Here is a 16,783-nt window from a genome sequence, read left to right as displayed (position 1 = left end):
CGTCCCGAGAGATTTGAAATATTGAGGATTTACTGTGTAAGATGCATTACTATTTACTATAGCAATTTGAGTTTTATAAACAATTGGTAAAGAGCGTTTTTTAGCGATCCAGCAAATCGGGAAATTCAGATATCCAGGATAGCGAAATTCCCGAACCTCCTGTATAATTGGTTTCTACTGTAGTAAACAAAAAAAAAAAAAAAAACGGTATTGGATTAATGGTTGTAATATAGTGAAATTTGGTAAGCCGTTCCTGGGGTACCAAAAAGATAGGATATTTTCTTTAAATAAAGGATTTATAGGAAATATAGGATGATTTTTTGTCTTTTTATAAACATATAAGATTCATAGGAAATTTAGGATGACTTTGATCACAGCATAAGAATTTACTTTTTTTTCTCTATCTTTTTTCAATGCTTCATTGAATCGTTTTTGGGCTTTCATATTTCTTTCTTCTTTCAACTTTTCTGCTGCCTTTCTTTCTTCTTCAGACAGAACTACATTCTCTTTATCAGAAGAATTCACAATTTCATCCTGTGAATAAATAAAGTTCGAAATTTAAATGTGCACATGAAACATTCCTCTTCTAGGTATTATTTTAGTGTTTCAAAATACTGAATAATAAACTTACATCGGGATCATTGGGAATAACCTCATTTGTTGGATTCTTTGGAGGATCTAATAGTTTATTTCCTAAAAGTAGAAAATGTTTTACAAAATATTAAAATAGGCTCCCTGGGAGAAGGTATATTGGATTAAACAAAAATGATTGACACTTAAGGGTGAAATGTTAAATAATCATAGTTCAAGCTCAAGTACAAAGTTGGAAAACTATTAGCCGACTTAATGGGAATTTAAAAACTCTTCATTGATTTTTAAAACAAGTTACAGAATTTTAATGATTTGAAATTTTGGTACCATAATAATTATAATTATCTTTACCGCACTGTAAAAGACAACTTAAAGACATATTTCATTAAAATTGACCATTGGTCTACTCCTAATACATTGAAAACTTAATAATAAATTATTAAGGTTGCATGCTAAATCTCCAATGACTTCCTGATCTAAATCAATTCGGACCATTATGGACCAAACAACTTTAAGCAAGACATCTTGAGCATGATTGTATTGTACATATATAAAGTGCTATGTTGAACATTTAGGTCCTAGGGCCAGGACTGCTCGATTGCTTTTGTAAAATTTAGTAAACTAGTTTGGAGCTAGGTATGTGCCCCTTGAAGATTTTTTATTTTTTAATTTAAATTTTAAACTGAGCAATGGTATAAAATTATTCCTATTATAAATAAGAATTACCTTGTGACCCTCTATAGCTGAGGCAAACCTTACCAGGCAGCATCGTAATGTTGAAATTAGGATCTGTGTAACCTTCACAATGCTGTCAGTTTAGGTTTGCTCAAACTATAGAAACTCCTTAACAATTGCAGTTTTGTTACAAATAACATCAGCATAAACGAACATATGGATCAAGGATCTCATCCCAATACCTCACACCACACATGCATGCATGTCAGTGTTACGACCAAGGGAGAGAGATTCCTATAAAACCATGATTCCACCAACTTTTTAACCGTGTGTTTTCAATAGTATTGGATTGATGACATCTGGTGCGTTGTTCCCTTCAGATGACAAAACACCTTTTAAATGCTCTCCAATGTGAATCTGGACTCGTCTGTGAAAAGTAAAGAATCCTATTGCTGTTTGGTCCAGGCAGCGTGTTCTCTTATCCTCAATAAGTCTTTGTCGCCTTTGTGTTCAGGGGGAAGGGGACAAAAAACTGGCCATCTTGCATAGAGACCTGCATTGTACAGGTGTCTTTGTACCTTAGTCGCAGACATTCTTCTCCCTGATGCTACAAAGGGATCTACAAGTAGCTGCGGCACAGTAGTGGCTGTTTTCCTTTGGGCGGATAAATGACCAAACATCATTCTAAGTCAAGCTCGATTTTGACTACACAAACAATTTTTGCAGAATTTGTAATCTTGATTACATGATTAAATTACGATTATTAATGGGCTGATTACGATTTTGATTACATCAAATTTTGACAATTTAATTAAGACAAAGATTAAATATATTTTCAGTTTTCAGACTAAATTATGATTAGATAAGAATGTAATTGATTACATCAATTACGAATATGTAATCATTGATTACTCCAAGCCTGGATAAAATCATACACAACCATGAATCAATTATAAATAAAAATTTAAATGGACTGAGGTTCTTTAACAGCATTTGCATAAATTACATTAATGATTAATCACAACATATTTGTGTAGCAGTATAAATATTTTATTGCTATTTTTGAGTGTTTTTTTGCAAAATAGGAAAGAAATAGGGTTACACATGATTTTACAGATTGACTTTGTGCCAACGTCAAAAATCATGTTAGAACATAGTATCGATGGTGTTCAAAGAATGAAATTTTTTACTGTTTAGAACAAACTCCAGGGCTACAGTTTTGAAGCTGGTTCTATTTATTTTCATAACATTTTAGCAAATAATAAAAAATAGAATGTAACTGGTAAGCATTATTGCATGGCTTATTGTAGAATGTTAAATATTAGAAAAATATAGTTAATAATCTGCAATTTTCTTTCTTTCTTTTTTTAGAACTTTTAGGCATGCCATTTTGCTTATTTAATCTGAAGTTATCTTCAATTAAGAATTTTTTTGCAAATTTTGCTGTTTTTAGCTCCTATAGCAACAAATTTTCATCTTTTTGTCCAACTTTTATACTTTCAATGCATTATATCTGAATTTTAACTAATTTCCTATAGGTACATAAAAGGAAGCTCACTGGTCTTTCAGTTTTCTGCTACAGGCAATGCTGTGCAAGTGCTGCCATAAAATATGATTTATATGCTTTTTTTTTGTTACACTTTGTGATTATCTTGAGCAAAAAATATCATTAAATAATCAAAACATATAATAGAACTTGGTCTTAAACATTCACGAAAGACCTAAGACATCAAAACGCGAAATTTCAAAAACTGAGAAAACATCGAACACAGTCGAGTCTCCATATAACAAAGTCACAAGGAAAGTTTGAAAAGGTTCGTTATATAGAAACTTCGCTATGTAGAAAATAGTAAATTATTTTTATGGTTAATTTTTCAATAAATGCTATATACATTAAGTTAAATCCAACTTATGTTTTTAAAAGTCAAATATATATTACCATGAAAAATATTGTGTATATTTTGAAATTATTTAACATAAGTAACAAATTAAGAAATAAAACGAATTAAATGAATTTATTAACTCATTATAAATTTAATCAGGAATGCTATTGGCATCTGTTGTACAGTTGGTGAATTTTAACAAATTTTTACATCAATAGATTAAAAGAATCATACCTGAATTTTGGTCAATGACACTAGTTTTATATTGGAAATAGTCCGTGATTTTTTGCTGTACTTTTGAAACACATTTTTTGTAAAATTCTTCACAAGAGTGAAGTGATGTAAACATTTCTTCTGGGACATCTTCTTGGTATTACAGTCCGTAACGGATGGAGTCAAAAGCTTATCTGATCTCATATGTGGATGGTTTTGATGAGTAGTCTATTTCCGCATTTTGCTCTTCATCCTCATCATTATCATCACTATTCATTACAATTTAGTCCAGAATTTCTTTTTCAGTAAACCATCATCAATTGTTAAAAAATCTTCTAGACTGACATCATCCGTAAAACTGTTCTTCTTACGAAAACTGTCCCAAATTTCTGTAACATCGGGTTCACTGTCCACATTAGACTCATGTTCTTGTTCTCCTGATAAAAATTCCTTTATAAAGCCAGCTTTTCTAAATGAATTGAAAATTGTTGTGACTTTTACATCTGATTCCCAAGCATTAGACACTTCTGAAACACATATTCTTAAGTCTACACATGTTTTAGAAAACTGTTGATTTTTTTTCAACACAGGCAATCATTTTTCTCAAAATTTGTTTTTGGTAGTAAACTTTCAAACTTTTAATTATCCCCTGGTCCATTGGTTGCAACTTAGAGGTAGTGTTTGGAGGAAAAAAGACAAGTTTTATGTTCTTCACTTTGGATTTCCACTTCAGCAAGATGTGATGGGCAATTGTCCAGAAATAATGTAATCTTGCGTTTTTCTTTCCCAAACTTTTTGTCCAAGTCCAACAACCACTTCTCAAAAATTTCGCCTGTCATCCAAGCTTTCCTACTATCCTGATAGTTCACTTCTAAGGATTTTATTCCTTTGAAACATCTAGGATTTTTTTTCTTCCCAAAAACTAAAAATTTCAGTTTTTCTTCCCCTGTCATGCTTGAAGTAACCAATACTGTAATTCTGTCTTTGCTACGTTTTCCGCCAAAACACTTGTCTCCTTTAAAAGTAAGAGTTTTATCAGGAAGACTTTTGTAAAACAGTCCCATTTCATCACAATTAAACACGTCCTTAGGCTGGCATTCTTTTAATGTCGGTGCAGCGCCTCTTGTAGAAGTTGGTTTGCAGCGCCAGCAGAGTACAACTCAACTCGACTCGCCAGTGTTGACGTTTTAAAAAGCCTGCACGCGGCAGTCGGCAGCTAGTCATTTTTCTCTTACTCGTCATGCTGTAGTTTTACCTTTGAATGTCTTTTACTTGTTTTTAGTTCTTTACAATACTCGTACTTGTTTAGTGTTTTTAAGATATTAAATTGGTTCTTGTTAAACGAATGCTATGTGCTCCTTTTTCCGACTCTGCATCGGTTTTAACACTTCATTTTTCCACTGCTCACAACTTTCATCTAACACATCAACACTTTCTCCTGAAATGATTTCATGCACCAACATGTGACGTTTCTTAAATTTGTCCAACCATCCAACACTTGCTTGGAATTCCGAATGACCAAAGGCGATGGCAAACTGCAGTGCCTTTTCTTTAATTAGAGTACCTGACAAAGGTAAGTTCTGATCACGCACAGAATGAATCCATTTTAAAACAGCCTGATCTACGTCGTCATACACGCACAACTGTACTGATTTTGCATTAGAATTGCACAATGCATCAACTTTACTTAAAATGGAATTCTTATTTTTTAATATAGTGGACTAGGAATTCTGTATTTTGCAACTACATCTTTTTTCTTAATGCCGCTTTCAACATCATTGACAAGTGAAACTTTTTCTTTTATGGTCAAACACTTTTTGTTTGACACTTTGAGAACAACAATGCACCACGTTGATGAGCAAGGTAAAAATGAGCGAAATGTGCATATGGTCAGTTCAAGAGACTCAAGCCCAGCGTCAACACATTTCCAGGAAACCTCACCCCTCTCTAGAAATTCTACTCTCTTCTTTTCAAATCCCTCCCTTCCATCACCACAAGCAGGGAGTAGACTGACCACAAGTGACAAAAAGAAAGGAATGTTGAAAGACAAGATAAGAAAGTTGTAGAATGAGTAATTCTCGACAAAAGCACCAGAAGAAAGACTTCTATTTTCTAAAACATCCACCCTTTCTCCCCCATAAAAACTTCGCAATAGAGAAATTTGGCTGTTTGATATTTAAGTGAGACAGATTTGCATGCTTTTTATTGAAACATTCTGTGTCACTGAAAATGCTTCATTATATAGAGAACTTCACTAAATAGAGTGTTCACTTTTCGGAGACTCGACTGTAACTGCTTTGTTTAACAGAAACATCTAACTTTGAATTTAGCAAATGAAAGTAGTGATTGATTAAATTTTATTTCCCTGTAAAAAAAAGTTGACAAACTCCCTTGAAGAATTACTAAAAAAAAACAATAGAGGTTATAATGTTTACAAACAATAATGATTTTAAAACATCTTCAAGTCAATTTCTGAGGTTTTGAACATCATTTTCAGCATTTTCTTTAATTATGCAAAATTAATCTAAAAAATTAAGCATTAACAAAAATAAACTTTGTTATTAAAACAGAGGATCCCTCTGTTTTAATAACAATGCTACACAAAAAATTTCAAGTTCAAAAAAATAATAAAACATTTTTAAATTCTCACTTTCATCTCTTAATAGTAATTTTACAGATTTGGGTAAAGGTGGTGGCTTTGAGGCAATTTGTTTTGCTCTTGCTTTTTCAATTTCTAGGGCATGCCTACGAGCTTGTAATGCCCTCAACTTATCATCCTGCCGTTTCCTGATTTCAGCTATTTCTGCATTAATGGCAAGTCTACCTCTTTCATCAGCTTGTAATATTTGATACTGCTTCTTAACTATTTCATCATTTTCTTTGGAAATCTAGAAGTAAATTGCATGTTATAAACGCATGTGTTTCAAACGTTACACAGATAAGTTAAACAAAAATCAAAATACAGTAGTTTAACAGCATAAATTGCAAGTTTTTCATCCACTGCTTTTTTTCTTTTGCCTTGAAAAGGGTATTGATATAAGGAAACCTATATTAAAATACATATTCTAACCTCAAAAATAATGGAAACATTTATTGGATGCAAAAATATTGAAATCTAGAGATTTCAATCTTTTTGCATTCTAAGCCCTGTTCTTCTGCTATTAAACGCGGTAGAATATAACCGTCCCCCCCTCCCCCCCCCCCAAAAAAAGTCTACATATTCACATTATAGACATCATTGAAATTCAATGGAAGTATTGGCGATTTCACTTAAAGAATTCCAGGAAATTGTTCTAATTTACAAATTAAAAGTTTTGAATTTAAAAATGAGACAAATTGCGACATTAGTTGAAAAGTAATGGCCAGTAATGAATGTGCTAAATTTATTTAAAAAAAAAAGATTTCTAATGTTTTAATTGGTCATCTCATAATTAATTCAAATTGCAGTGGATGGTTCAATAATAACATGGAAATAAAAAGGTGGGCCCCAGCCGTGAACTTGAATAAATAGTTTTGATTTCAGTTCCCAAAAACTTAAACTTAAAAAAAAAAAACTAAAATCATTGTCCTCCAAAGTAAACAAAAGTTCTTCAGCAGAATTGAAAATTGGTGATTGCAAGCAACAAATACTGGGTGATTGCATATTGGGGAAAGAAGTTATTTTTAATACAAAATTGGCATTGATATGTATCAGTTAAGAAATAAATCGAACAAATATATATACACACACATATGTATATATATATATTAGGGTGGTCCTTATTTATATGGGAAATTTTATTTTTTCGGAATTCAACAAGTGACGCCCCCTAGTTTTGTGACACTATAATAAAAATTAATCGGTGCAAAATTTGAACTTGATCGGTCAATAATAACACGTGCCCCTAGGACGTTGAACTTTAACACTTTTGATAATTTTCCCACAAATCTTCGAGTTTTTACTTCAGACTCCGCACATCGTTTCTCCTATGTTTGCAAAATATTTTTACAGTGAGGTAGCACTAAAATTAATCTTTTTAATTACTTTATATCGTCTAAAGATTTTACATTGAATAAGATTGAAATATTGCTTTAGAAACTTTACCTTAATCGTACGCTTTTCTCAATGTATTTCAATCGTGTACATTTTTTTTCTGATAGTCTTAGAGTGTATGTAAAATACTAAATTGCTTTTGTCACTCATACTTCTTAAACTGATTGTGAAATTCTTCGGTTAATTGTGCTCCTCGTTCAGTTGTATCATTCACAACTTTCAGCATTTTAACGATATCTCTTCCCTTTCAATAACTTCCTTCATTTTGCCACAAATCAGGATCAAATAGGAAAACATCTTCTGGTGTTTATAACTTATCAAACAGTTTTATTGACTTGTAATTGATTCCATAAAGAGGAAGATCTTTACTAAGAAAGTATTCCAAATCATCTACTGTTATTTAAAATTTTTTTATACAGTCATCAGACATGTTTTCCTATTTAGCAAGCATTTTTTTGAAGTAGTCTTTTCCTATCTTCAAAGTTAATTCCTTCATTCAATACGAACAAAGCTACTAGTTCATCCCCTAAGTACCATAAGTGATTTATGAATTTTTCAATCACTGCTTCTGCTTCATGTTTGTCATCATTTTGTACGCTGCAGGTTTTTTAGACACTAGACCATATTAATTTAAAAGGCCTAGAAAGGGTTGCTGCGAAAAACTATATCTTCATACAACATTTAACTGTAAAACAGCATTTACGGGCAATCTCTTCATGTAAGGTCAATTTAAATTGTTTCCTAAATATATAAATATTTAAAAAATAAATTCCTTTTGCCACCCATCTGGCTAGAGATATAGATAACCAGATAAGCTCCAGGTTGCCGAAAACATATCCCTGTAGGAGCGAGGACTTCACCAAGAAATATTATTACACGTTATGAGAATTCTCTGTAATATTTCTTAATTCCACTTTCTATGAACAATAATATGTCATCAAATTCTTCTTTTAGAATTTAAGTGGTATGTGTAATTTTTGAATTTTGAAGCCTTAAATAATGGAATATCGAGTCTAGAACTACGAAAGGCAAGAACTTCCTTAAAGACACTCTGCAATACGATTTCAAGTGTATGATGATAGCAACACAAATGCAATATATCACCATTCAGCTTTTGCTCTAAAAAAATTAGATGCACAATTTATATGGCCGGTATTGTAAGCTGCTGTATAAAATACTACAGCTTGAACAGTTAGCAATAAAGAGCAATCATCTAAGATATCATATACAACTGAAGAAATATCTCAGAAATTCTGAGTAGCTGTTCAACATTGGAACCTGAAGCTATCATGGTAAGCCTATCGGGCGTTTTTTCCCAGTTGCATCTGGATGTAGCTTTGTATCCCAGGGAATAAATAAAAAACCTAAATTTAAATTCATGAAATCTGATTTTACCTCTCGAAGATTTTCTCTTGCTCTCTTAAGGAATGTACGATTGATCATAAGGTTATTTGGATTTAAATTTACTGCATCTACATAGGCTGTTAATAAATGAGCAGCATCCTTGTCCCTAGGCATTTGTCTAACATTGATGAAATGCGAGCAGATCTCAATATTTGTCAAGGTTTTTTGCGTTTGTGGTAGATCAGATATAGAAGAAAGGTTCAACAGGTTAGGATAGATACCCATTTCGGTTTCTAAATCTTGTGAAATGCAAGAGGAATTTGATGATAATAAAGGACTATGTACTGAAATAGAAGAAAGTTTTAAAGTATAGATTTTTACATTATTTCGATCTGGAATTTTTTTAAATTTATATTTTAGATATAGAAAATAGAGTTTATTTTTATGGTAGGGTAATCGAGGATTTTTCAAAATTTAAATTATAAGAATGTATAAACATTTAAGTTTATAACTAAAGAACAGCAAATTAAAATATAATTGTCATTACTTATATTTATAGCATGGAAACATAGTGACCCTATTTGCCACACCTATTACATACACAGAACATTTTCTAAATCAACACACCCAAAGCCTGGATTAGGCAATTTGTTGTTGTCAAAAATCATTCATAAATGATCTAGGCCATTCATTAATGGCCTTTAGAATCCCTTGAGTCCATCTTGGTGGAAAGAAATTTCCCCTGCCGCTTGGTTTGAAACGAGCGCTAATAGCGGTATGCCTGTCCCAAGGCCATTGGTGTATTTGTACCCTATGTAATATGTAAAATTTTATAGAATGAAAGTGAGAAAATGGTTGGTCTGGAAGTAGCAACATCTATTGAGGCTCAAAATTACTTTAAATATGAAACCTAGGAATATTTTTACATAAAAATGAGAAAATCCGCAATTTTTTCTTCGAAACTCAAAAAAGGGGGCCCGAGGGGCACGTGTTAATATTCATGGATTGACTTAAAATTTTGCATGGATCATTTATTTGTATAATGGAACAAATTTAGGGGACGTCGTGTAAAATATCTACAACTTCAAAAATAAGGACCACCCTAATACATATATATATAAAATCAGGAATATCAGGACAAAAAATTAAAAATCAAGACAAATAAGGACAAAATATTTTTTATCAGGAATTGGAATATCAGGGCAACTACTATATCTGACATTCCATCAATGATGTCGCACCTCCAAGATACTTACAGAAAAATATTATCATTGATTCATTAGTTTATTCTTTTTCTCTTCCTTGGCCATTAAAATTTTAAGAAAATTATTATAAAATTATTATTTTTATTTAAAGAAAAAAAATCAAGAAATTTTCATGATTTTTGGAAACTTAGTAGATTGCCGAGAAATTCAAAAGATCCCTATAGTTGGGGAAAACCTAGCCTGGGAGTGTCGTACTGCTATGATGAGGATCTAAGTAGCCTTTACAATGCTGCCAGGTAAGCTTTGCTCCAATTATAGTTTTTTAAAGAGATTAGTAGTATGATATAATACAAATGGTTCATTCTTCAAATAAAATAATTTAATTTCCATTACTTGATTTTGTTCAGCTAATTCCTCCTCTATCAAGGAATTCATTGCAGCTAAAACATCTTCATCAATTTTTTCATTAGTAATGTTTTCTGGTTCTGGAATTTTACTCACCTGTAAAAAAAAAATGAAATGTAATATTACAAAAGGATCATAACAAGATATAATTGTTGCTTTTAAAAGTATAAAATTTCAAATTGGAAAGAAAAAAAGATGGAAACGCTAGCTAACTCCAAAAATAAACATGTTCCTGGTTTGTAGAAAGTACTTAAAAAACTTTATGTTTAATGAAGAATTATACCTAAATAAGAACTAAAATTAATTAACTATTTTATTTCCTAACTTCCATAGTTAAATACATAAAACTTTGCAAAGATAATCATATGTAGTGTTTCACCTAGACATTTTCAGAAGTGTGCTGCACACTGTACTCTCTTTAAGGTAACCTTCAGTGCATCCTGCCTCTTTTTTGCATCTCTAGATGCACCCTCCTTGACATTTTGAAGTATATCATCACTTGATTACAAAATTAAGTTTTTTCACAAAAGATAAAAATTTATGCTTGCCTGGTCTTAAAACGTAACTCCCTCCTTTCCTTTGTTCACTAGAATAGTGGTAGAAGATTGTACTACAACAAAACTTATACTAAAAAATTCATTTAATAAAATGCCCTTTTAACTCAGTGGAAGAACCCTATTATTGAGAAGTACCCTGCCCCTTTTTTTACTTGGATCTGGAGAAAACCCTCCTATTCGTACAACCAACAATCCAAAAATTATTCAAAATGGTTATTACAATAACATAACTTTTTAAACTTAGCATTAGTATTTATAACAAGAAATCAGTAAAGAATTACTATGCTTCCAAATGTAAAGTTAGACGCCAGGAAAAATCAACTTGGATAATATCTTAAAGTTTATACGAATTGTTTCCATCTTCAAGATAAACAACTTTTAAGGAAGAAAAAATATTGAATGTTGGTTAGAGAGTGCTTAATTTACTAAAGATTAATTTCTAAGAACTTAGTAGTTTATTTCTGTAATTATTCCCAAACTTTCGGCGTAGTTAAAAGAAGTAATGTGAAAAGTAAAATCAAGAAGTAAATGAGGTTTTAAATTACACAAAACTAAATTTTCAGTCAATTTTACAACTCAAATGTATGAGAGAAATCTTGGGAGATGCAAATTTTCATAAATTTGTATACTTTATGGGTTTTCAGTTTTTGTCGTTTGTCATGCCAAAAATCACTTTTTAATGTGCATGCCAACCTTAGTTTTAAAAAAATAATAATAATTTGAATTTTGTCATCTTGAATTCAAATCATGTTTTTCGCAATCACGAGTGTGTGTGTATATGTAGGCGTGTGTGTTTGTGTGTGGGGGGTATGTGTGTTTGTGCCTGTGTGCAGGCATGAGTATGTGGGTAGTTGTGTGTATGTGAGTGTGTGTATGTGTTTGTGTGAAGGTGTATGTATGTGTGTAGATGTATGTATGTATATGTGTGTAGGTGCGTGTATGTATGCGTGTAAGTGTAGGATAGTGACGAAACCTGGAGACAGTTTTTGCTAGAGGTGCAGTATCGTGAGGAGACGGTCGACGGTGATGCTGCGGAGGGTGCTGGTGGGAAAATAAAATCATAGAAACGCTAAAAACAGTCAAGTGAGAACAATAAGCAGTTGTGATTGCTCAAAAAAAAAAAAAAATCAAAAATCAAAATAGTATTGCTAATTATTGTGAAATAAAAGAAAGAATTAACAAAAAACCTAATCCTGGAAATGAATCCATTTCAAAAATCCCAATCAAAAAATTTAAGCATTTTTTGTGCACAGTAATAAAAATTATACATTTCTGATTATTTTTAAAAATTTGTACAATACATTTTATTTTTCTCTATTTCAAAACATTTATTTCCCCTAAGATGTAATAAATGTAAAACCTATCCAATTTTCTCTAACTTCCCGAATTTTCTGTAGTCAATTACAAGAGAAAACAAGCTATGTCCCTTGTAAAACATAAATTTTGATTGTAAAATTGATTTGAAAAAAAAAATACATTTAAAAAAAAGAGAAAAATTATGTTCAAAAAGTGCAAAATTTTGGATCAGTGAATTTGCGGTCTTAATCTGTAAAAAAAATAATAACTATAATAATTCCAACTTCTTAAAGTAAATCACATTAACAATTTTCCAAGGGATTTTATGTTAAAACAATAATTTCTTTCAATTGATATATTCACTCACAACAAGCAGATCATTCAAATATTGCAAGCATTTCTTCTCATTCGCATGATGTTCCGCGGTCTTAGAGTTGATATTACTGGGACCTAAAATCTGAAAAATAAGGAATGGTAAAAAAATCATAAACAAAACATACCAGTGGAACATCTTTTTGATTGAATTGATTTCCACTGATTGATTGAAACTTCTATGCTTCAACCAGATCCAATGTTGACACAATAAAATACGTTTCTAAAAAATCTTGCAAAAATAAATAAATAAACCATCAGTTTACTTTAAGAAAGCTTTTAAAAGTATTAAATGATACCAATAACTATTTAAATTAGTAAGAATTAAAAAAAAAAATACAATAATTTTAACTAGAGACGTACCCAGTTGCACTTTAGCCGAGTAGCTGAGTACTCGGCCGAGTACCGAGTTACCGAATACCAATTATGTTTTAAGAACCACCAACACACAATTAATGTATTTTGAACTCATTTCAATAGTAGTATAGACCTCCATGTCCATATAGTTTTTAGAACAAAATTCCAGCTGAAATTTAATTATGCATTATTTTAAAGATTTCGTTTCTGTCAAAAATTTTACAAAAAGGTTATTTTTAAAATTAAAAATAAGCAAATAAATAAAAGGTATGATTAATCAAGTTGGAATTAAAACAAATTATATCAGTCAATTATAGTTTTAGTCCGCCAAATATAAATAATTTTTAAAAGCAAGTAAAATAATGTCCAAAGCACAAATGTGCAGGAACACTGCAGACACGCGTTTCTGCATTACAAGGAACGTCTTTTTCAGTGAATGAAACATGAGCTAATGAATGTAAAAACATCCGACAAAAAAATCCGACTTTTTTTCGGATGTCTTTAAATCCATAAGCACACACTTTATGCATTGAAAGAGGCATTCCTTGTAATGCCAAAACACATGTATGCAGTGTTCCTGCACATTTGTGCATTTAGCATTTTATTTGCTTTTATTTTTTTAAGCCAAGATATTTTTATGTTTCTTATAAACAATTTTTATTTGTAGCAAAAATCCATTTAATAAAATAAAAATTTCATATTTTCTATACTTGCCTTTTTATCTCCATTATTAATAAATAAGTTTCATTAACTTTGGGGACATTAAATAAAGATTTACTCCATTGAAGCATAACAAACTTCATTATTCTCAAAATTTAAATTTGAATTGAAAATGATGGCAGTATATTATTTGCTTGCACTTTTTTATAAATTGTAAAATCTGTCTTGAACAATATTCAATTTTATTTTTTACAACTACACTGTATTGGCCGAGTATGTGATCAAAATTTGGCCTAGTACCCAGTACTTGGCGAATTGGCCTATTAGGTGAAGTACCGAGTAGTTACGGAGCACTCAGTACATCTCTTATTTTAACATATTTAACATAACATCAACTTAGAGCAACAGTAAGATATCTAATCCCAGAAATAACACTAAGATATCTTACTGTTGCTATGAGGCGACGATAAATTAAAACTCAATGTAAAGCTGTGCAATGTTGACAAACTCCTAGCTAAACTAATAAATCGGCTAGATTAATTAAACTTCAAAATCATATTGACTTGCTTAGTATAAAGTGAACTTTTAATCAAACCTTTCGTACTTAGTTTATTAAAAATACTAAAATACAACTTGTTAGAAAAATTTAAAGCTAGATGGATTTGAGTGGGGGGGGGGGGCATTTTGAAGCTTTGCCCCACCTCGGAAACTTCCTACATCTGGCACTGTGACTCCTGCTACAACGTGATTCAACTTACGCGAAATGGCTATAACACGAATTTTTAACAAGTAATGAATTTTAGAACGACTCGAATTCCTTGTTTACAACATGAGTTTTTTTTTTTTTTTTGAAGGAAGTTTATTACAATTCTCAATATGCTTGAACAACTACAAAATGTCGACAGTAGCACGACAATAAATATGAGTTCATCTTCCATGCTTACAATAAAATGTCAAAACAAAATAATATCTGTATAAAAGTTCAGAACTTAGTTTCAGTACTGAAGTTTGAAGAGTCTAAGCAAAGTAAATATTATGAAAATGGAAGCTGCTCTTGTATTGTAGATTACAGAGATCAAGAAAAGAGGCTGTTGCCATAAATGGAAACGTTATTTGAAAAAAAAAAAAAAGGGCCTGGCAACCAGGTTTTAAAATGTATTAGATAAGAACAACAATCTGATCCTGAGGCATCAATTATCATCATTTTCATTTTTTAAGTCATAAATATTATTACTGTATTTACAGTACAGTACTACTATAGTGCAGCATTTTATTATTGCTACATACTGTGCGTACCATGTTGCTTTATTTTATGTCTTTCCCTCCCATCGATCATTCATTTTTTGCATCTTAAGGTATTTTATGTTGAATAAAATAGGTTTTTTTTTTTTTTGAAAACAGTAAAAGTTCAGCTCTTTATGTAAGAAATTGTAATGTATAGCTGAGGAATGCTTTAAAGCAGTTTGAGGGGCAGGGCCCGATTAACTAAAAGTGAGGAACTAGGCCCACAATAATTTCGAGGCCCCTTGAAGACTGATTTTTCGGGGACTCCTTCGTCTATCACAGGATTATGTAAATCATTTATCATGTGCATTCATGAATCCAATCCCCTTCGGGGCATCCCCTAATTGTGACATGAACTCAGGTAATAATTAAAAGGAAAATTAATATAGATTATCCTTTAAGTAAGTTCTTTTCCAACTAAAAAGTAGAGTTTTTTTTAATTATTGCTTTAAAAACACATGTATTTTTCGCGTAATTGTAATGCTATGTATAATTCTTTATAAGTAATTTGGGGCCCCTTAGGAAAATCGGACCCCAGGCCCAGGCGGCCTATGCAGTAATCAGGCCCTCTTGAGGGGTGTTTATTAACAGTGTCTAAAAGAATTTGGTATGCTTCCAAAAAATTTGTATGCATACATTTTTGCACAACGCGAAATTTCGACTAACGCGAGGATTCTTGGAACGCATCGTTCGCGTAAGTCGGGAGTCGACTGTACATAATTCTGTGATAGGCAAAGGGGCCTCCAAAAATGCATTCCGGCGGTCCCCTAAAACTGTAAATCAACCACTGCATTCCACTATAGAACCTTCAGTGGCGACAAAACCATTGTGGGCCTCGGGCCTAACTTTTAGTTAGTCGGGCCCTGAATACATTACTAATATTTGATTCATTACATTCATTTTAAATTCATCCGTTTAAAAGTGAGGGTTTCTAAAGCAATTTCGAATGATGAGTAGGACTACTGTATAAATCATTATTTACTACATCAAAAAATATTGAAATGAAAAGAACTTATAATTAAGAAATAACGCAGTAAAAATTTTTTAAAAATGAAAAAAATTAAAGAAAACAACCTGTGTCGATCGACCTCGTTCTATAAGTCGATTATACATGTCAAATAATATTTTTCTTTCACTTATTATACATTCAAATAAAAATTTAAAAATCTCCGCTTGTAAAGTTGAAGTTTTAGTTTTAAAACTAATACATCAATGTTATGCTCTTCTTCCTCAAAACAGTTTACTCTGCTCAAGTTGCGTTCGACAAAATCAACCGGATAACCGGTTGCTAACCGCAGCGTCCAATGAGTGCGTTCGACGAGCACGACCGGAAGCGACCGATTAGTTAATCACGTGACAGCTAATGATCACTTGCTCCGATCAACTAATCAACTGCTTAGAATGGTAACCGCTACGGTAACCGGTTGATCATAGAACGCCGCGGTTAGTAAATGGTTACTTACCGGTAGACCGGTGAGGTTCCTCGAATTATTTCCAGGCTGGACTGGCCATAGATTTGACCGGCACTTTCCCGGTGCGCCCTCTCGAAAGGCGCCCTTCTGTTGTTTTCTTATTTTCCAAAACAATGTTTTAGCAATATGGGAATAAATTATGTGGAACCAAGAAGTAATTTTGCATGTGAATATTTTCGCATGCAAAAGCAATGTTCTTCTTATTTATATAAACGTTCCCTTTTATTGCCCCCAAATAAAGGCAATTAGTCCCTTCTCGTTTCGTAAACGGTCTGCTCCCCGAAATGGGAAGATTGGGAGTCGAAGATTGGGCGCCGACTATTGGGCGCCGCATATTGGGCGCCGGGAACTTTGGGGGCCGAGCATTTTGGGCGCCGGGAACTCTAGGCGCCGAGCACTTTGGGCACCGGGAACTTTGCGCGCCGAGCATTTTGGG

At 32.1% G+C, this 16,783-nt stretch overlaps 1 protein-coding gene across 1 annotated transcript; it reads right to left on the bottom strand.

The window, feature by feature from the left end:
- Positions 1-390: 390 nt before the first annotated feature.
- LOC129232252 (titin homolog) lies at positions 391-16,061 on the bottom strand (the record flags this gene model as incomplete). Its single annotated transcript, XM_054866459.1, has 6 exons — positions 15,950-16,061; positions 12,570-12,659; positions 10,338-10,445; positions 6,013-6,250; positions 632-693; positions 391-534 (listed from the first exon to the last, which is right to left on the bottom strand). Coding segments are annotated over exons 1-6 (681 nt in total), but the record flags the coding sequence as incomplete, so codon positions are not given.
- Between the last annotated feature and the right edge of the window lie 722 nt (positions 16,062-16,783).

The sequence above is a fragment of the Uloborus diversus genome, unplaced genomic scaffold, assembly GCF_026930045.1.
Source record: "Uloborus diversus isolate 005 unplaced genomic scaffold, Udiv.v.3.1 scaffold_1117, whole genome shotgun sequence".
Lineage (NCBI taxonomy): Eukaryota > Metazoa > Arthropoda > Arachnida > Araneae > Uloboridae > Uloborus > Uloborus diversus.
This window is presented reverse-complemented; position numbering and strand designations above follow the sequence as displayed.